Consider the following 22,223-nt stretch of genomic DNA (forward strand, 5'->3'; position numbering starts at 1 on the left):
ACTTAAAAATGAAACAAAATTACCTCCCAATTAAATCTAAATATCAGATACTCACAATCACATCAATCCATTAATTTCACTGAAGAGCCACTATATTCAAATATTTATGTTAAATGCTGTGGCTGAGGGAATTATTGCCCTCAGCTCCTCAATGCCCTCCTGCCTACCCACCTCGCAGAGTAGAGAGGGCAGAGCACAGCTCCTGATGCCCTGTCCTCCTCTAGACATCGTTTTGGAGATGTTTAATAAATGCTTGTTAAATGTAATTAAACTGAGGCTCAGAGAAGTTAAGTGACTTGCACAAGGTCACACAGTAAGTGACAATAGTGAAGAAAGAACAGTTTGTTTTGTTTTTTAATTCTAATTCCCAGGCACTTTCCTGAGCAGCCTGCCTCTGCATTTCCATCCTATCCAAACCTTCTCACTTAGCTCTCCCAAAGGAAAGATTTTTTTTTAATATAAATTTATTTATTTTATTTTTGGCTGCATTGGGTCTTCTTTGCTGCATGCAGGCTTTCTCTAGTTGCAGCGAGTGGGGACTACTCTTCGTTGCAGTGCACAGGCTTCCCATTGCGGTGGCTTCTCTTGTTGCGGAGCGTGAGCTCTAGGCATGTGGGCTTCTGTAATGGTGGCGCGAGGGCTCAGTAGTTGTGGCGCCTGGGCTTAGTTGCTCCGTGGCATGTGGGATCTTCCCGGACCAGGATTCGAACCCATGTCTCCTGCATTGGCAGGTGGATTCTTAACCACTGTGCCACCAGGGAAGCCCAGGAAAGATTATTAAATTCAACAAAGGCTTTATTAATAACAGATCAGTGTATTGCCACTCATAAGTCTTAAAATTCTTCATTTGGCATATAAGCATGGATACTTGAGATATAGACATGCAGGAACGCCAGGCAGATTGATGAGTGACATATGCAGGATGTCCCCAGAAGCCTCATATCATGACCCAAAGGTTGACATACCCACCTTCAAGGCACAAAGGAAACCCTCATGATGATCTAATCAAAATTGTTCAGTTTTCTATACACAATTTTCTTCTCTCCCTGTGCATTTCTGTCAGTTCACATCTCTTTGTTCTAAAAAAGGCTCTCTCTATATTAAAAATTACATGTATTTGAATTTCTGGATTTCATATTATGAACACTTTAATTTTATAAAAGCATAAAAAATCTCTAATGTGATTTGTTCATAATAGCCAAAATAATGTAATACACAAAACAACACTAGTTAATGTCAATGAAAATAACAAATATATATTCAACTCTCCTACCTATGTTTTCTTTCACTTTTATAGAAAAGGAAAACCAAAGGTTGTAAAAGAGTTTCTCCCACTGCTGGCTCCAGAGAATCCTTCTTATTTGGATAATACTTGGTGCTAAATGCAATCACTCTAAGAATTTCAGTTACAGCTAAGAGAAATGCTCTTTGTTGGTATGACAAGTAATTTCAGTCCCAGTGATTTCTGCTACTGGGACTTCTTTTGATGCTAAATGAATGAGGTGTTCTTTCTTCTGCCCAGTATTTGAGCTTTTATGCCCACTATCTCTGACATAAGACAGAGTCTCAAAAATCTGCTTCTCCAAGAAAAAAATCAAGATATATTTTAAATGTAAAAATGAGGTCCCTGAAAATTATGTTTTCATTTCAAGACTCCAAATTCATGAAAATATTTTCCCTAAATATGTGGTTTTAGGACAACTTTATTATGCTTGAAGAGAAGCTGCCTGTTGATTTGGGGGATAGATTTCTTCTCAGGTTACTCAGTATGATAGATGGAGAATAATAATTTTGACTACCTCTTACAAGTTATAAGAGAAGTGAATGAATTCATACATATGAAAATATTTTCTAGCAAAGTACTCAAATATAAATAGATATTTTCCCATTATTCTTTTGTATTACTAATGCAGCACTAATTTTAGGGCTCAAATCTATCCAAGCAAGCAATTGAAAGAAGTCTATCCAGTACATAGCTAACATATCAAATATTTTCTTTGTTTCATTCTTAAAAACAAATTTTTCTTTCTTTCTTTCTTAAAAATTTGACCAAGAAAGCAAAAAAAAAAAAAAAAAAACAGTCTGTAACTTGTCTTTTGGAGAAGAAAAGGTTTAATTAAATGTCCAAGTCGTTTTGTTTAGAAAAATAACTAGTTTTGTCTAACTGTTCTGCACAGCAGAAAATGACAGCTCTGAAAGAGCAGTAATGACCAGTTAGGAAACACATTTACCATGATTTGATTTTCTGATTTTGGCTTCTTACTGTCTCCATTTGATTAAATCACAAATTAATGTTAACGCCTTGCTATGAGAGAAGTTTCTAAGCAATACCAAACTCACTGACCTTTTTTAAAAAAAATTTTTAGCCTGGCTTTTCCTAGGAAATATCCAGATAAAATAATAAAACAGGAAATTGGAGTGGGTAACTATTGACTTGGAATAATTTGATGTTTGAACGAGTGACTATGTACAATTAGGATGATAGGGCCTTTGGCATAGAAACTTGTCCTACCACATAAATTAGGACTGAGGTTACACAAGGTCAAACCAGCAAGCATTCTTCTCAAGGTCTTATTTTTCTTTTCCCTTTACAAAGCCGTTATTCTACCCAGCCTTAAGTAAGATGATTTAGAGTAGACAGAAGAAAGAGTTCTATTACAAAATATAGTTTCTTATCTGCCAGGAAATGTGATCCTTGAAAATACAAAGCACTCTTTTCCAAAGAAAATGAGATTTGCAACCTTCTTGCAGCTTTCAATCTTTATCAATTTAAGAGTTAATGGAAAATAGCTTGAGAATTTACCTGTGTGAGGCTCAGAAAATGCCCTGGCAGGTCCCCCTGGTCCTCCCTGTCCCAGCAGTTCTATACTTCTCCCCCTTCGCAGATGTAACTCGTGACCTTGAATCCCAGACGAGGCTCGGAATCTAAATTTCCCAAAGGACAAAGGCTTCAGATCTCCCAGTTCCACCCGGTTTGAAGTTTGCTTTTGCCAAGATCCTCAACGTAGGAAGACACTTTTATTAACACTTCTGTTGACTGGTGATACCCTCTTGCGTGTCTTGGAGCCCGACTCACTCTAGTGGAAATGTGTACATGCTTGTGCAAGAGCCAGAGTGCTAGAGAGCTGTGTGCATGTATGAGTGTGAGCGTGTGTAAGCAATTTTAAATCCAATGCTCTTTCAAGTCTCCCATATCAAAAAACCAAACACAAAAAATAACAAAACCCGCAACCAACCAGAATGTTCACTAATAGGCAAATAGTTTAATGAAGTAATACATCCATACTATATAGAACACCATATACCTATGAAAATTCTTAATCATAAATACGTATAAAAACTAGAATGAGGGCCATGATGTATTCCTAAAGAGAAAAAGCAAGAAAGAGGAAGGGAAACAACCTACGTGTGTGTGTGTGAGAGTGTGAGTGTGTGTATGTGTGTTCTTAACATGCATACTTATATAATCATGGGAAAATATGGAAGTATACACCCTAATTTAATATTAACTCCAGAGGTTATGATTAAAAGTAAGTCTAAAGGGGAGTCACAGCACACGTATGTTTAACTTACTTGATTTCCATTATATGTGCCTAGGCAATTAAGGTATATATTTGGCAATACAGGGAGGTGGAATAATAATTTAAAGGCATAGAAATTCTGTCATTCCATCCACTGAGTGGAGGCCCCACGTGGGTATGAAATGGAGCAAGAAAGTGACATTACCTCTGGGGGCTGAGTTTCTTGATGTCTATTTCTTAGTGTCAGTATATTACTGGGCTGAGTAGCCCCAAAAGAATGATCCAGCCAAAGCCTGAAAATGTCTTCTAGCCATGGAGTAAACCCCCAGTTACTAGTGTTTACTGTGCTATACTAACTGAGATATGGTGGAATAAACTCAGACATGGAGCCTTCTTTGGAGATTTGTCAGGGTAATATTTAAACGTCAGATGTTTGATCTTTGCGGTGACGTAGAACCTGTTCTCTGCCTAAGATGCAATACTGCTGTATTGATTTTTTATTCAATAAATGTATTTTTTTTTACTTTTTGTAGCAAACATGTATTATGTTTTAATAATTTTAATATATAGATAAATCAATTGAAAATTTTAAAATATTTAAATACATAAACAATTTTTGTATTCTCTCTGGTAAGTTATATTCTGGTAACCAGACATTTAAAAATTATGTCTTCTCATGGAAATAATAACCTCATAAATACTTTGAGGCAAAAAAGTAGTATATGTTGACCATGTAAACAGGTACAGGGAATATATGTCCATAACTGGTCACTTAGTTACTAGTAAATACATTTAAAAGCAAAGACGTATTCCCTTTTACCTTAAAATAATCCCCTTAGAGATGCCAGGTTTAATCACAACAGTAATAATAGCTACCATTTAGAGTGATCATTAAACATCAGTGATTCCATTAGCTGCTTCATGTGTATTTTCTCACTTAAACTTTACAATAACCTTCCCCAGAGTGTTAATCAGAGCCCATCTTAGAGAGGAGCAAACTGAGCCTTGCAGAGTTTACCAAAACTGTTGAAATCCACGGAGCAGGTAAACAGGTATGAAATCCAGCCCTACTGGTCTCATGAGTTCAAGCTCTCAACCACTGTACGTATTCTATTCGCCCTACGTTAATAGACTTGAACTTTTAAAATAAAACCATTGTTTCAGACAGGGTCATATTTAGCTGCCGATGACAGAAAACCCCAAAATGACAGGGGCTTAAAGACATAAAAGTTTATTATTTTCATGTGCAACAGCAATCCAGAGGTAGGCAGTCCAGTACAGGTATGGCAGGCTCCACAGTCTCAAAAAAATCCAGATTCCTGTCTTGTGGCTAAGCTATCCTCATAGGTGGCCATATACTCATCCCTTGATTCAAATGGGCTGCTGGAGTACTAGTTACAAAAGCCAAGATGTGGAAGCAACCTAAGTGTCCATCAGCAGAGGAATGGATAAAGAAGATGTGGTACATATATACAATGGAATATTACTCAGCCATAAGAAAGAATGAAATAATCCCATTCGCAGCAACATGGATGAACCTAGAGATTATCATACTGAGTGAAGTAAGTCAGACAAATATTATACATCACTTATACATGGAATCTAAGAATAATACAAATTTATTTATAAGACAGAAATAGACCCACAGACATAGAAAACAAACTTATGGTTATCAAAGTGGAAGGGGATGGGGAGTGATAAAACAGGAGTATAGGATTAACAGATACAGACTACCATATAGAAAGTAAACAACAAGGACCTACTGTATAGCACAGGGAACTATATTCAATAACTTATAATAACCTATAATGGAAAAGAATGGAAAAAAGGAGATATATATACACACACACACACACATATATATATATGTATCTGAAAATCACCGTGCTGTACACCTGAAACTAACACAACATTGTGAATCAACTCTACTTCAATTTTAAAAAGGGGGGCTGCTGGAACTCCAGGTGCAATCTAGGCAGGAAGAAAGGTGGAAAGGCAAAACAAATTCCTCCTACAAGTTAGCCCCCTTCTGGTTCCCACAACACCTCCCCCTGTGTCTTCTGTCTCCTAATCCAGCTGTCTTCCCATTAATGCAATCTGCTTCTTAAGTTAGAGGATCTTAAATCCAGAGAAATATAAAGCTGGTTTATCTCATCATTGTACTTATTTCCTTTTTTCTCCCTGTGGAGGTATGATTAGAACATTCAGATGAACTCACCAGAGAATAAAATTTCTGTAATAGTATAATTTATTGTTATATGCAAAACCATACAAGAAGATATTATTGTCTTGAGAATATAGAAAATTTACAATTTGGTTTATATTTTTCAGATCGCCAGCTATAAAAAAATCCTGAGTGGTTTTTGCATCCAAACCTAGACTCAAGGCTTTAGCATGTAACAGGGGGCTTTGAGGAGTTTCCAAACTCTCCATAAAATGTACGTAGGATAAAAATATGTTAGTGACAAGAGTAGTACTATTATTCATAAAAAAATAGGAAAGGAAGATGTTTTAATCTTTCCCGTCTTTGAACAAAGTTTTAGTGTTAGAAAAAGAGAACTTTAGGGCTTCCCTGGTGGCGCAGTGGTTGGGAGTCCGCCTGCCGATGCGGGGGACGCAGGTTCGTGCCCCGTTCCGGGAAGATCCCACATGCGCAGAGCGGCTGGGCCCGTGAGCCATGGCTGCTGGGCCTGCGCGTCCGGAGCCTGTGCTCCACGGCGGGAGAGGCCACGGCAGTGAGAGCCCCGCGAACCAAAAAAAAAAAAAAAGAGAACTTTACCAAGTATTAATTGTAATTCAAATGTGACTTCAGCAGCCTAATAGCATTTAATTGACAGAATAGTGAAAAAGACAATCAAATTAGGAGCCAACCAAATAATTTCTCACTGTCTTCATGAAATGTATTGAAGAGGCAGTCGCCAAAAGAATTCCCCAATAAGATACTGATTTGTAGCAGGTTTACACACGTGATAACAATCCCAAGGTGCCTTTTCTATCAGGAGTACTAGCATTACAAAGATTTGAAAATGGAATGTCTCCCCCCCTGCAGGTAGCAGTCCCCCAGGAAGATGGGTTATGTGTGTGTGTCTCTGTGTGTAACATTTAGATGCACACACATTCATAAACACATACATGTGAATGTGATTGTGCACATATTTATATATTCACATATACGTGATACCAACACATACATATGTAAACATGTTTGAAGACATACTTATATATTCACATGTATATGACACGTGCGTATAAAATTAAGGTAGAAAATACGTATTCATACACACATATATATGCTTGTATGGGCAATCAGAATATATATGTACAAAGAGAACCATCTCAGGCCTCGTTATTTATATTATTTATGTTATTTATAAATACACATACATTATAAAGCAAGATGTGAAAAAAAGTAAATGTACATATAACATTAATACCTGAGGACATCAACCCTCAGGATACAGACCAAGACTTCAAAGACCGTGGATGAGCAAGAAACAAGATGATAAAAATAATAGCTAAACTCCTTGCCCCAAATGAGCAGAATTTGGAAATGAAATAAAAATTATGAGTAGTGAAAGAAACAGGAGTCTGAAGAGGGGAGGGATGACAGAGGCACACAACTGGGATCCTGGGGGTTTTAAGAAGTAGAATGATTACTATTCAGTCTTAAGGTGTTTACATTCCTGTGATTAAACAACCCCACCCCAATGTCTCTAGAACATTTAGTAATGTTCATTAAATACAGCTGACCCTGAACTACACAGGTTTGAACTGCACAGGTCCACTTATAACATGGATGTTATAATAATAAACGTGTACCACAGCACTCCAGGAACCATGGTTGCTTGAACCTGCAGATACAGAACGGCCGCTATGGAGGGCTGACTGTTATATTCAGATTTTCGATTGTGTGGCAGTCAGCAACCCATGCATCGTTCAAGGGTCAGCTGCACTCAAAAACTCTGTGAAAGTGAGTTATTTCGATTTTGTTTTGTATTGTATTGCTTTTCCCATTTTTGTAAGCGGAATGAGTGGGTTCTGGGATCAACCTATTTGAGATCAAGACTTTGGAGGAGATTAAGGAACAGCCTGGAAATACAGACATCTCAGTGGAAGTAAGAGACAGAAGCAGAAACACACTGAGTGTAAGCCTTGCAAATTTGCAGAAATCTTGGGGTTTCCAGTAAAGAAAAAGACTGAAAATTCCAGATTCACGGACTAATCACACAGTATTGAGGGGAGGGCTCTGAAAACTTCCATCCAAGTCAATTATGATGGTGAAAATTGGGGTGAAGTTTTCAGGGACAGGAACACAAAAGTTAGCTTCTGAGATAAAGACAGAAATGAGGGTCAGAAACCTAGAAGTCCACTGAGTTGGAACATGACCCAGTGAGTCTTGGTCTCCTCAAGCTGGCCAGGGCTGAAAGCTCACCCAGACTTGACACTATGGAGCAGGCCTGTTGTCTGAGGTGAGATAGTTCCAAACACTCACTGACAGTCAAAGGAGGAAATGTGAAACATAGATTGAGACCCAGAAGAAGATATGACATGGAAGGAAAATCACTTTTTGGGAGTAAATATCTTAGGACCAAGTATCACAATAGGGTAGAACAGGGACATCTGACAAAAGTAAGCGTAATAACTCAAGTGACCTACTCATCACTCATATGGGCTTGGCATGATTATTATCCCCGTTTGATACTATTATTGTCCCCATTTCACAGGTAAGGAAACAGACATTAAAAGCATTTGAGTAACTCGCCCATAGCTCCATAACTGGCAAGTGATAATGTCAGGCATTGAACCTCAGCAGTGGCTGAGGTTCTAAGTCACTCTTCATGTTCTGGACCCAAAACCTGGTATTCCTTATCATCACTGGTGTGGAAAAGTCTGGATCTAGGAACATTAGATCCTGTAGATAAGCTCTGAAAGATGGAAAAGACAGTACTTGCATAGCCTGGATGGAGCATAAGAACAGCCAGGTATTAATGGCCTTGGAATCTCTCTCCCTTATGTACACACATCATGGCCTTCCTCTTGGGCTTTATAGAAGGATGGCTATGGTAGGAAAAAGAAGGGCCCAAAAGATGTTCACATCCTTGTTCCTATAAATATGTAAGTATGTTACCTTACATGGCCAAAGGGACTTTGCCAATGCAATTAAGATCACAGATCTTGAGATGGGAAGATTATACTGGATATCTGGTTGGATCCAATCTAATCACAAGACCCCTGAAAAGTGAAACACTTTACTTTAACCCCATCCTGTCTGGGCAGGGAACAGACACCCTCAGGTGACCTACATGCAGAGGCAGGGCCAAATCCAAAGCTGAACCCCAGGAGCTGTGCAAACAAAGAAGAGAAAGGGAAATCTCTCGTGCAGCCTCAGGAGTAGTGGATAAATCTCCACAGTTAACTTGATGTACCCTGCACCTGTGAAATACCTGAATAGACAATGAATCATCCCAAAATTGAGGCAGTGGGCTTTGGGAGCAACTGTAGACTTGGGGTTTGCTTTCTGCATCTAATTTGTTTCTGGTTTTCTGTATATCTTAGTTTAGTATTTAGAGCTTATTATTATTCGTAGATTTGTTTATTGATTTGGTTGCTCTCTTCCTTTTTTTTTGTTATATATATATATTTTTTTCTTTTTCTCTTTTTGTGAGTGCGTATGTGTATGTTTCTTCATGTGATTCTGTCTGTATAGGTTTGCTTTTACCATTTCTCTAAGGGTTCTGTCTGTCCTTTTCTTTTTTCGTATACTTTTTAAGCACTTGCTATCATTGGTGGATTTGTTTATTGATTTGGTTGCTCTCTTCTTTCTTTTTTTATTACTTTTTAATTTTTTTATTTTAATAATTTTTTTATTTTAATAACTTTATTTTATTTTATTTATTTATTTTTCTTTCTTTTTTTTTTTTCTCCCTTTTCTTCTGAGCCATGCAGCTGATAGGGTCTTGGTGCTCCAGCCGGGTGTCAGTCCTGAGCCTCTGAGGTGGGAAAGCTGAGTTGAGGACATTGGTCCACCAGAGACCTCCCAGCCCCACATAATATCATCAGTGAGAGCTCTCCCAGAGATCTCCGTCTCAACGCTAAAACCCAGCTCCACTCAATGACCGACAAGCTCCATGGACACCCCATGCCAAACAACTAGCAAGACAGGAACACAACCCCACCCATTAGCAGAGAGGCTGCCTAAGATCATAGTAAGTTCACAGACACCCCCAAAACACACCACTGGATGCGGTCCTGCCCACCAGAAAGACAAGATCCAGCCTCATCCACCAGAACACAGGTAACATCCCCCTCAACCAGGAAGCCTACACTAGCCACTGAACAAACTTTACTCACTGGGGTCAGACACCAAAAACAACGGGAACTACGAACATGCAGCCAGTGAAAAGGTGACCAAACACAGGAAGTTAAGGAAAATGAGAAGTCAGAGAAATACACAGCAGATGAAGGAGCAAGATAAAAACCCACCAGACCAAACAAATGAAGAGAAAATAGGCAGTCTACCTGAAAAAGAATTCAGAGTAATGATAGTAAAGATGATCCAAAATCTTGGAAATAGAATGGAGATAATACAAGAAATATTTAACAAGGACCTAGAAGAACTAAAGAGCAACACAATAAATGATGAACAAATGATGAGCAACACAATATGTGAAACTAAAAATTCTCTAGAAGGAATCAATAGCAGAATAACTGAGGCAGAAGGACAGATAACTGACCTGGAAGATAAAAAGTGGAAATAACTACTGCAGAGCAGAATAAAGAATGAAAAGATAGAGGACAGTCTCAGAGACCTCTGGGACAACATTAAACACACCAACATTGGAATTATAGGGGTCCCAGAAGAAGAAGAGAAAAAGAAAGGGACTGAGAAAATATTTGAAGAGATTATAGTTGAAAACTTCCCTAATGTGGTAAAGGCAATAGTCAGTCAGTCCAGGAAGAGCAAAGAGTCCCATACAGGATAAATCCAAGGAGAAAGACAACAAGATGCATATTAATTAAACTATCAAAAATTAAATACAAAGAAAAAATACTAACAGCAGCAAGGGAAAAGCAACAATAACATACAATGGAATCTCTATAAGATTAACAGCTGATCTTTCAGCAGAAACTCTACAAGCCAGAAGGGTGTGGCAGACATATTTAAAGTGATGAAAGGGAAAAACCTACAACCAAGATTACTCTACCCAGCAAGGATCTCATTCAGATTCCACAGAGAAATTAAATCCTTTACAGACAAGCAAAAGCTAAGAGAATTCAGCACCACCCAACCAGCTTTACAACAACTGCTAAAGGAACTTCTCTAGGCAGGAAACACAACAGAAGGAAAAGACCTACAATAACAAACCCAAAACAATTCAGATAAATGGATTAAATGCTCCAACCGAAACATAGACTGGATAAATGGATAAAAAAAGAAGACCTGTATATAGGCTGTCTACAAGAGACCCACTTCAGACCTAGGGACACATACAGACTGAAAGTGAGGGGATGGAACAAGATATTCCATGCAAATGGAAATCAAAAGAAAGCTGGAGTAGCAATTCTCATATCAGACAAAATAGACTTTAAAATAAAGACTATTACAAGAGACAAAGAAGGACACTACATAATGATCAAGGGATTGATCCAAGAAGAAGATATACAATTGTAAATATTTATGCACCCAGCATAGGAGCACCTCAATACATAAGGCAAATACTAACAGCCATAAAAAGGGAAATCGACAGTAACACAATCATAGTAGGGGACTTTAACACCCCACTTTCACCAATGGACAGATCATCCAAAATGAAAATAAATAAGGAAACACAAGCTTTTAATGATACATTAAACAAGATGGACTTAATTGATATTTATAGGACATTTCATCCAAAAACAATGGACCACACTTTCTTCTCAAGTGCTCATGGAACATTCTCCAGGATAGATTATACCTTGGGTCACAAATCAAGCCTTGGTAAATTTAAGAAAATTGAAATTGTATCAAGTATCTTTTCCGACCACAACACTATGAGACTAAATATCAATTACAGAAAAAAATCTGTAAAAAATACAAACGCATGGAGGCTAAACAATATACTACGAAATAACCAAGAGATCACTGAAGAAATCAAAGAGGAAATCAAAAAATACCTAGAAACAAATGACAGTGAAAACATGACAACCCAAAACCTATGGGATGCAGCAAAAGCAGTTCTAAGAGGGAAGTTTATAGCAATACAATCCTACCTCAAGAAACAAGAAATATCTTAAACAAACAACTAACCCTACACCTAAAGCAATTAGAGAAAGAAGAACAAAAAAAACCCTAAGTTAGCTAAGGAAAGAAATCATAAAGATCAGATCAGAAATAAATAAAAAAGAGATGAAAGAAACAATAGCTAAGATCAATAAAACTAAAAGCTGTTTCTTTGAGAAGATAAACAACATTGATAAACCACTAGCCAGACTCACCAAGAATAAAAAGGGAGAAGACTCAAATCAATAGAACTAGAAATGAAAAAGGAGAAGTAACAACTGACACTGCAGAAATACAAAGGACGATGAGAGATTACTACAAGCAACTATATGCCAATAAGATGGACAACCTGGAAGAAATGGACAAATTCTTAGAAAAGCACAAACTTCAGAGACTGAACCAGGAAGCAATAGAAAATATAAACAGACCAATCACAAGCACTGAAATTGAGAGTGGGATTAAAAATCTTCCAACAAACAAAAGCCCAGGACCAGATGGCTTCACAGGCAAATTCTATCAAACACTTAGAGAAGAGTTAACACCTATCCTTCGCAATCTCTTCCAAAATATAGCAGAGGGAGGAACACTCCCAAACTCATTCTATGAGGCCACCATCACCCCGATACCAAGAGCAGACAAAGATGCCACAAAAAAAGAAAATTACAGGCCAATATCACTGATGAACATAGATGCAAAAATCCTCAACAAAATACTAGCAAACAGAATCCAAGAGCACATTAAAAGGATCATACACCATGATCAAGTGGGGTTTATCCCAGGAATGCAAGGATTCTTCAATATGCACAAATCAAACAATGTGATACACCATATTAACAAATTGAAGGAGAAAAACCATATGATCATCTCAATAGATGCAGAGAAAGCTTTTGACAAAAATCAACACCAGTGTATGATAAAAGCCTTCCAGACAGTAGGCATAGAGGGAACGCACCTCAACATAATAAAGGCCGTATATGACAAACCCATAGCCAACATCGTTCTCAATGGTGACAAACTGAAACCATTTTCACTAAGATCAGGAAGAAGACAAAGTTGCCCACTCTCACTACAGTTATTCAACAGAGTTTTGGAAGTTTTAGCCAGCAATCAGCGAACAAAAAGAAATAAAAGGAATCCAAATTGGAAAAGAAGAAGTAACTGTCACTGTTTGCAGATGACATGATAGTATACATAGAGAACCCTAAAGATGCTACCAGAAAACTACTAAAGCTAATCAATGAATTTGCTAAAGTAGCAGGATACAAAATTAATGCACATAAATCTCTTACATTCCTATACACTGATGATGACAAATCTGAAAGAAAAATTAAGGAAGCACTCCCATTTACCATTACAACAAAAAGAATAAAATACCTAGGAATAAACCTATGTAAGGAGACAAAAGACCTGTAGGCAGAAAACTATAAGACACTGATAAAAGAAATTAAAGATGATACAAACAGATGGAGAGATATACCATGTTCTTGGATGGGAAGAATCAACATTATGAAAAAGACTATACTACCCAAAGCAATCTACAGATTCAATGTAATGCCTATAAAACTACCAATGGCATTTTTCATAGAACTAGAACAAAAAATTTCACAATTTGTATGCAAACACAAAAGGCCCCGGATAGCCAAAGCAATCTTGAGAAAGAAAAACGGAGCTGGAAGGAATCAGGCTCCCGGACTTCAGACTATACTACAAAGCTACAGTCATCAAGACAGTATGGTACTGGCACAAAAACAGAAATATAGATCAATGGAACAGGATAGAAAGCCCAGAGATAAACCCACGCTCATGTGGTCACCTTATCTTTGATAAAGGAGGCAAGAATATACAATGGAGAAAAGACAGCTGGGAAAACTGGACAGCTACATGTAAAAGAATGAAATTAGAACACTCCCTAACACCATACACAAAAATAAACTCCAAATGGATTAAAGAACTAAATGTAAGGCCAGACACTATCAAACTCCTAGAGGAAAACATAGGCAGAGCACTCTATGACATAAATCACAGCAAGATCCTTTTTGACCCACCTCCTAGAGAAATGGAAATAAAAACAAAAATAAACAAATGGAACCTAATGAAACTTCAAAGCTTTTGCTCAGCAAGGGAAACCATAAACCAGACAAAAAGACAACCCTCAGAATGGGAGAAAATATTTGCAAATGAAGCAACTGACAAAGGATTAACTTCCAAAATATGCAAGCAGCTCAATATCAAAACAACAAACAACCCAATCCAATAATGGGCAGAAGACCTAAATAGACATTTCTCCAAAGAAGATATACAGATTGCCAGTAAACACATGAAAGGATGCTCAACATAACTAATCATTAGAGAAATGCAAATCAAAACTACAATGAGATATCCCCTCACACCAGTCAGAATGGCCATCATCAAAAAATCTACAAACAATCAATGCTGGAGAGGGTGTGGAGAAAAGGGAACCCTCTTCCACTGCTGGTGGGAATGTAAATTGATATAGCCACTATGGAGAACAGTATGGAGGTTCCTTAAAAACCAAAAATAGAACTACCATACAACCCAGCAATCCCACTACTGAGCATATACCCTGAGAAAACCATAATTCAAAAAGAGTCATGTACCACAATGTTCATTGCAGCTCTATTTACAATAGCCAGGACATGGAAGCAACCTAAGTGTACATCGAGGGATGAATGGATAAAGATGTGGCACATATATACAATGGAATAGTACTCAGCCATAAAAAGAAATGAAATTGAGTTATTTTTAGTGAGGTGGATGTACCTAGAATCTGTCATACAGAGTGAAGTAAGTCAGAAAGAGAAAAACAAATACCGTATGCTAACACATATATATGGAATCTAAAAAAAAAAAAAGGGTTCTGAAGAACCAGGGGCAGGACAGGAATAAAGACGCAGAGGTAGAGAATGGACTTGAGGACATGGGGAGGGGGAATGGTAAGCTGGGACAAAGTGAGATAGTGGCATGGACTTATATATACTACCAATTGTAAAATAGATAGCTAGTGGGAAGCAGCCGCATAGCACAGGGAAATCAGCTCGGTGCTTTGTGACCACCTAGAGGGGTGGGATAGGGAGGGTGGGAGAGAGACGCAAGAGCGAGGGATATGGGGATATATGTATATGTATAGCTGAGTCACTTTGTTATACAGCTAAAACTAACACACCATTGTAAAGCAATTATACTCCAATAAAGATGTTAAAAAAAAAAAAAGTAAAGCACTTTTCTAGGCTGTGGTGAAAGAGGGATGTGCCAATGCAAGACGCTTAGAAGGCGGCATCATGAGAAGGATCTGACACCTGCTGTTCGTTCTGAGATGCAGATGGGTATGCAAGGACCCAAGAGAGGCTTTTGGGAGATAAGGGACACTCTAAGTTGCCAGCCAGCAAGGAAATAGGGACCTTGGTCCTACAACCTCATGAAACTAAATTCTCTTAATGTCGAATGACCAGGAAATGAATTCTCTCCAAGAGTCTCCAGAAAGGAACAGAGCTTGCCAACACCTTAAGCCCTGGGAGACCCACGTCGGACTTCTGACCTACAAAAGTATAAGAAAAGACATTTGTGTTGTTGAAGTCAAAAGATGAGTGGCAATGTTATAGCAGTGACAGAAAACTAACACAACGGCAGGCAGGATATGGAACTTAGGAAAATGTTTGGTCTCACGTTATAACTCCTCAGACAGGGAATTCGTCAAAGGACCAAATCAGGGATCTCTGCTCCTATGGCAATGGTCCTCCACCTCCAGGCCCTGAGCATCACGAGGCACCAGATCAGACTTAAAAATCTGTGTCTGAGGCCCAGGGAGCTGGGCAGCTTTTGGCGGGGGGGTGGGTTCTGATACCAAGAAGCATGGGATGGCAGCTTTAGCATCAAGTCTCAAAACATGCTGAAAGTCTTTGAGAACCCTACAGTGGCGGTTTACGCTCTACAAATTTAAAATCTGTATCACAAATAAATTTGTTCCCATATGTTCCATTCTCCTTCTGGTGAAATTTTACTTAAAAGATAACTGCTGAACTTGTCACATTGACACTATTTGATCTCAACACTATGATGTTATAAATACGCTCTTCTGGATTATCAAGGTGTGCAGATGATCTGGTCCAAGGCCAAGGTATTTCGGTGTCTACAGTAGAGCTGCAGAGTGCGGTCCAAATAAAGCCAGACAGTTGAGAGAAAGTCATGTGCAGGTCTGGCACTTTCTTTGAGAATGAAAACCTTTTATTTTTATGTGTCCCTTGGGGTAAGACAAGATGCATTTATCCAAAATGGATGAACCTAAGAGGCTAGAGCTCAGAAAAGAAGCTTGCATGACATGGGGAAGCTAGTGGTGCGGGCTCCTTGAATGTGTTCTCCAAAACCTCAAGACATGTGAAGGCCAGGATGAAAACACAAGCAAAGAGGCAACCAAGAAACTGGAGCCTGTCTGTTCAACACACTCGTTTACTGGAGAGAGCGCTAAAGAGCAGTGAATGCTCTTATGTGCTTGGTGCTCAGTGAAGGGGCAGAGGGCATATTGAAAAGAAGTAAAGGGTGGTAAATACCAGGGGGCCCAGGCAGAGGTAAAGGAACGGGCAAGTAGGACAGGACAAGGTATGAAGGAAGGAAGAGAAGGTGAAAAATGGAAGCTGACAAAGAAAGGCAAAACCAAAGGGTGATTCCACAAAGTAGTCTTGGAGACAATTATTCAACAATCTAAGAAAAATGCAACTGTGATGAAAAAGCAGGTCAAACAGTCCTAGGAAAGACTATAAAGAGCCAGAAAGTCCAATTCTCATGAGTAATTATATACAATTCTTATACTATTTATTTAACAGTGTAGAAGTCAGAAATATCTGCAAGAAAAAAGTTACTAATATTTGCATATTAGGTGCATTTCCACATATCTTAATTATTTTCATACCATGCGTGTTTACATATATAAATCAATGCTTACAAGGATCTTTATAATCTGAATAAATGCATAAATGCATAAATTATATTAAATATATTTATACATAAATATTAAAATTTCTTCTGAATAATACCATGCAGAATGTAAAGTTCTTTACCTCCATAAAGACATTCCAGCAAAAGAAACGAAGTTTCAGAAAAATCAAATGACTCTCAGGGTGACGGACAGAAACAAGTTAACCCAAGTTAACAATTCAGACAAGATTCCTATCCAACCCCAGAAGTACCATAAAGTCCAGACTCATTCTTCTAGGAATAATTCTTCATTTTACAGCAATTCCAGATAAAAATAAGTGTTTTTAATTTAATAGGGACTTTTCACCATTGATTAGGAGTTATCTGGTTCTTCTCACTTCTGCCACAGGCCTGCTCACTGACACCATCATACTCATCCTTGGGTACTAAAGCATGCTGATTCTACCTTCCAAAAGTCTTTAAAATGCCTCATAATTCTTATTCTCTCTCCCAGGACTATAATTTAAATAGCATCTAACCTGAGTTCCTCCCCATCAAGTGTCTACCCCAACCTGCTGGGCCCCCAGACACCATATTACTTTTCAAGAATCAAAGCATTAATCATCTATCACTCCCATGTTCAAACTGCTTCATGGCTCCTATACGCTACTTACCTGAGCACAAGTTTCACATTCACTTACCTGAGCACAGGTCCAAAGCTCTCTACCCCATGTCCAACTATAACTCTCAATATATCTTCTACCACTTTCCCCACAGCCCTAAGATCCAGCAAAGCCAAACCCAGAACCCCTCACTCTTCTCCAAACACACCCACGTGCATTTCTGCTTCTAAACCATTCCTTGAATTTTTCTTCACTCAGAATTCCAAAAGTCTACCTCTTGGATTAAAAACCTCCTTATACCTAAAGATTTATGTCCAATGCTACTTTTTTCTAGAGAACTTTTAACCACAATATTTAATTCCTACCTTAATGGAACCCTCATAGAAATCTGTAGAAACTCATAGTCTGCATTGCTTTATAGGCATTTGGTATTTCTCTGAACCTTCCCACTCAGTGGGAAGCTGTAATATATTCGTCATCTTTTATAGCACCTTTAACAGCAAACAGAGAGTCTAGCAAACATACAGCACTTCATAGTATTTGCTAAATTGGATTCAATTAGCTCTTCCAAGTTCCTAAAACTGAAACTCTTTTTTTTTTTTTTTTTTGCGGTACGCGGGCCTCTCACTGTTGTGGCCTCTCCCATTGCGGAGCACAGGCTCCGGACGCGCAGGCTCAGCGGCCATGGCTCACGGGCCTAGCCGCTCCGTGGCATGTGGGATCTTCCCGGACCGGAGCACGAACCCGTGTCCCCTGCATCGGCAGGCGGACTCCCAACCACTGCACCACCTGGGACGCCCCTGAAACTCTTTTAAGTGATATATTTCAAAAGTGATTTTAAAAGATGTTTAAGAAACCTATATTTTATTTAAGTGTAATCACAGGTATTCAGAGGGTTATCCAGGATGCCTTGAAGTACTAACTGAAAGTTTGTTTTATGCATCCAAACATTTGACTGTCCTCAAAGAAATGAGAACCAAAATGAGTGTACTCCTCATTAGATAATCACACCCACAGGAACAATCGCTGGGCCAGACCTTTACGCTACCGAAGTCCAAGGAAGATTCATGTGCCAGGAGCCAGTGGAGACTCGGAGAAACAGACCACCTGTGATAGTGTAAACGTCATCACTCTCAACCAGCGCAACTAAAATAAGTATGTCTCTTATGATTCACAGTGTAAGGATCCCAATGTACTTGACTTTAAAAGGGCATGGTGCATCTCCTACAGCTGCTCTGAGGCTGGGCCAAAATAGTTATCCTTACTTGACCTTTTGAGCTTTGGATCAATAACAGGCACAGACTACATTAACAAAACAAAATTGCTTTCACTGCATTAAATGACCAACAAATACAAAGCCAGCTTATGTATCTATCAATCTCTCTATCTTTCTATCCATCCATCTATCCATCCCAGCTCACCTTTTGTGCATCACAAAATAATGTGTTATGTAGACATATATAAGCATATTAATGTGTATTGAGCACTTGTTGCAAAACACTTTTCTAAGTCTTTTGCATGTGTTAAACCTCACAACAATCCCATAAGGTAGGTACTTTATTATTCCCATTTTACAGATGAAGAAATCAAGGCTCAGGAAGTTTATGTAACTGCCCAAGTTCATACAGCTGTTAAGTGTGGGATTTGAATCCTGGAAAATCTCCCCCAGAGCCCATAGTCTTAACCACTCTACGAGACACTCCCAGAGCCTGATTTTGTTCTCTTCACGGAGGTGGGGGAAGTCTCTGGAAGCTACTCTATTTCTGGAAATCACCATAGGGGCTTATCATAGAGGTAAAGGCCCAGGTGCACATAAAAACATAAAAGACAACCTGCTACATTTCTATCTTGCTGGCTATAATATAGGAATTATTTCTTGAAGACGTAATTGAGTAGCTAAACTTGAAGCACAGAACAGGCAGGCAAGCTGGCAGGACCACCAGATAGGCTGTGTGTAAGGCTGTCCTCACTGCCCTTGCAAATGTAGCCAGCACATTCACAGGGGCAGATTCTGCACCAGGCCTGGAGAGTAGGTGTCAGTGAGAAACAGTCAGAAGAGGATGGAAAACGAACACAGTTATTTCATTCAGCCTTAAATAAAGAGACACATTTCACCTTCTTTGGGAATGCACACACTAGCAAACAAAACCATGCATGACTCAGTGCCGCATTTTGTACCAAGGAGGAAGGAACGTAGTGACAAAGATGGTAGGAGGAAACAATGAATCATTTCCCATGGGAGGTAAACAAAAGTATACATACCATACCATTAGTTTCACAGAAAGGGAACCGATCAGCTTCCTCAAAAGGGGAGTTTTATCTGGCAACCAAAACTAGCTCACTGGCTGAAAAACTGCATCTTGCTTCTTACTTTTCCAATGAAATGGCGATACAAAAGGCCCGAAAAATGTGTTCAGACTCATGATATTGAAGAGGCCTTGCCAGAGGCAATCAAAGCCGGAGAAGCCAGGTAGCAGTTGAATTTGGAATGAAATATTAGACAATACTTAGCTTTCATTCCAAAGGGTTGCCCTTAATAACACTGCAGCTTGTGGGAGTGACAAAGCTAAAATAAGTTGTGGCATTCAATATGTTTGAAGGATTGAGCCGCAGTCTTCAAGGCTAAACAAACACTCAGAAGCACCTGTGCCCCTCCAAATTACTCATACGACTATATTTTTTTCATGGCCAAACAGCCTGCATATTAAGTATCCCCCCCCCCCCCCCCCCCCCCCTTCTGGGCCCAGATGCCAAGGAAAAAAAAAAACATTTTGCTATAAACTGATTCGTGATCTCTCTGTTAGTGTTGGGCTCTCATTCTCAGCTACACTGTGGGTAAAATAAGTAGATTTTTTTTTTTCCTACGTATTTGCCAAACCCTGGTGGGAAGGCACTGTGTAGTCCTTTTACTGACAGTGTCTGGATCATTCACAATGACCTGATTGAGGTTCTTTGGCCCTAAGCAAACAGCTCGGTTATGTGACACTGGTTAGAGGTTAGGGGTATTCTCTATGAAGAAACAGCTTGACCCTTTCCAGTATCAGAATCCAAATCACTCCTTAAAAATGTGCAAGGGAAATGAATGTATTTTCACGCCACTCTTACAAAATACCAAGTTGCACCACAGCCGAGAAACTGGAGCCGCTAAAACAATACAAAAGCCATCGCTTCCAAGAAAGTAGGGCCCTGCTTGTTTTTCAGATACAGTTTTCTGATATGTGCTTCTCTTTGTGAACTATATGCTAAGTATGAGAGTGCAAGTCCACGTTCAAAGACACAATCTGCTCCGCTGGAATTTAGGAAAATAATATCCCCCTGTGTTTCCTTGGTAAAAATAAAATACAGGCCAGAAACTAACACAAGATTGTAAATCAACTATACTTCAATTAAAATAAAATAAATACAGGCTTACAGTCTGCAAATATTATGATTAATATTTGTGATTAGAGTAGGAGAGCCCAGCGAAATAATTCCATTTACGAGGCAGTTGGGAGATTTGGTCCGTAATACGGAACTAAAAGTAGAAGCTAAGTGAGATTTATAATTAAGCGAATGAATCTTACACGTATTATTTCCACTGAAGTTTGGACCCCAGAGCGGAGACAAGCGTTAAGAGACATGATTCCAGAATTGGGGAGCAAAAGGAAGGCCTCCCCAGCGGCGATAACTTCCAGGGCTGTAGGAGGGGCCGTCCCCACCCCTCTCGCCCCGGGTGCGCGTGCGTCCGCGCCCCAGCGGGCGCGGTGGGCCAAGCGGAGGGGACAGCGCCACCCCCTTACCTGCACAGGTGCTCCCGTCGTAGGTCTCGCACATCCACTCATGGCACTCGCACAGGGGCCCGAAGTACACGCCGGGCTCGCTCACGTGACAGATGCAGACCCCGCAGTCGCACCGGCCGCGGCCGTGGCACAGAGCGCCCCCTGGGGGCTGCCCGGGCGCCCGGCACCGGCGCTCCGACTCGGCCCGGGAGAGCCGGCACGCGGCGCCCAGGCCGCTTCTGCAGGGGCGACAAACCACAGCAGGGCCACGGTCAAGCCTAGACACTGCCCCTTCTGCTTGGGGCCCACGTTGCCTCCCAGGGTCCACCCAGATCCCAGATCCCAAACGGAGACGTGCAACCCCATGGATAGGACCAACGTTTCTGGGACCCCACGTTTCTCTGGGGACCAAGCTGATACCACCCACGGGCCATCCCTTAAGAAATGACCACGACCCAAAATGTCCAAGTGGTGACCTGCCCACCTGAGAACAGGACCGTCTTCCAGGTGGACTAGGTGATCCGGCCCTGCCTCTTGGCGTTTTGCCACTGAATCTTACATGCATATTTAAATACAAATTAACCCAAAGTATGACCCTTGGCTGACTTTTCAGTTCTCTTTAAAAAGTCCCATTGCTAGCTGGTGGCCAGGGGCAGTTATTTTATGAAAAATAAGAGATGAATATATAGAAAGAGCTTTACATGTTATGATAGCATAGTGCCTAATGCATTTTCAAGTTGCAATAAGCGATGCTTATGAACTATACTTTTAAAATGTAAAAGTTTGGTTATTGTGATGTGCCCCAAATTCTCTTTTAAAATGTAATGCAGAATGTAATACAGACCCCATGGAATAACTCTGCCCTATAGGCGGTGTGTACACCCAGGTACACATAGGATGGCAGATAACCCTCCTGATATGTATTGGAATAGGAGGAAACTATATATTCATTTAATGATTGTATTTTTCCAAAGGAAAAGCAAAAGGACAAGGGTAAAGCAATACACAGTGTAGATGTAAGGAAAGGAATAGGAACAGGTTGAAAACAGTTTATCCCGTGTCCAACTTCCTAACCGCTCTTGGCTTAGGGCAGCCATCCTGAAGCTTGAGTCCTGCCACGCAAAGCAGGGCA

The 22,223-nt window shown here is 39.7% G+C and overlaps 1 protein-coding gene across 1 annotated transcript in view; it reads right to left on the minus strand.

Moving 5' to 3' along the window:
- The window catches only part of ITGBL1 (integrin subunit beta like 1), a 218,976-nt gene that overhangs the window by 196,385 nt on the left and 368 nt on the right, over positions 1-22,223 (minus strand). Inside the window, exon 2 of the mRNA XM_027115884.1 lies at positions 21,113-21,330. Within this exon, the coding sequence (XP_026971685.1) occupies positions 21,113-21,330 (218 nt within the window). The remainder of the gene's footprint in view (positions 1-21,112; positions 21,331-22,223) is intronic.

The sequence above is a fragment of the Aethalodelphis obliquidens genome, unplaced genomic scaffold, assembly GCF_003676395.1.
Source record: "Aethalodelphis obliquidens isolate GAN/ISIS:26980383/991018 unplaced genomic scaffold, ASM367639v1 scaffold15, whole genome shotgun sequence".
NCBI lineage: Eukaryota > Metazoa > Chordata > Mammalia > Artiodactyla > Delphinidae > Aethalodelphis > Aethalodelphis obliquidens.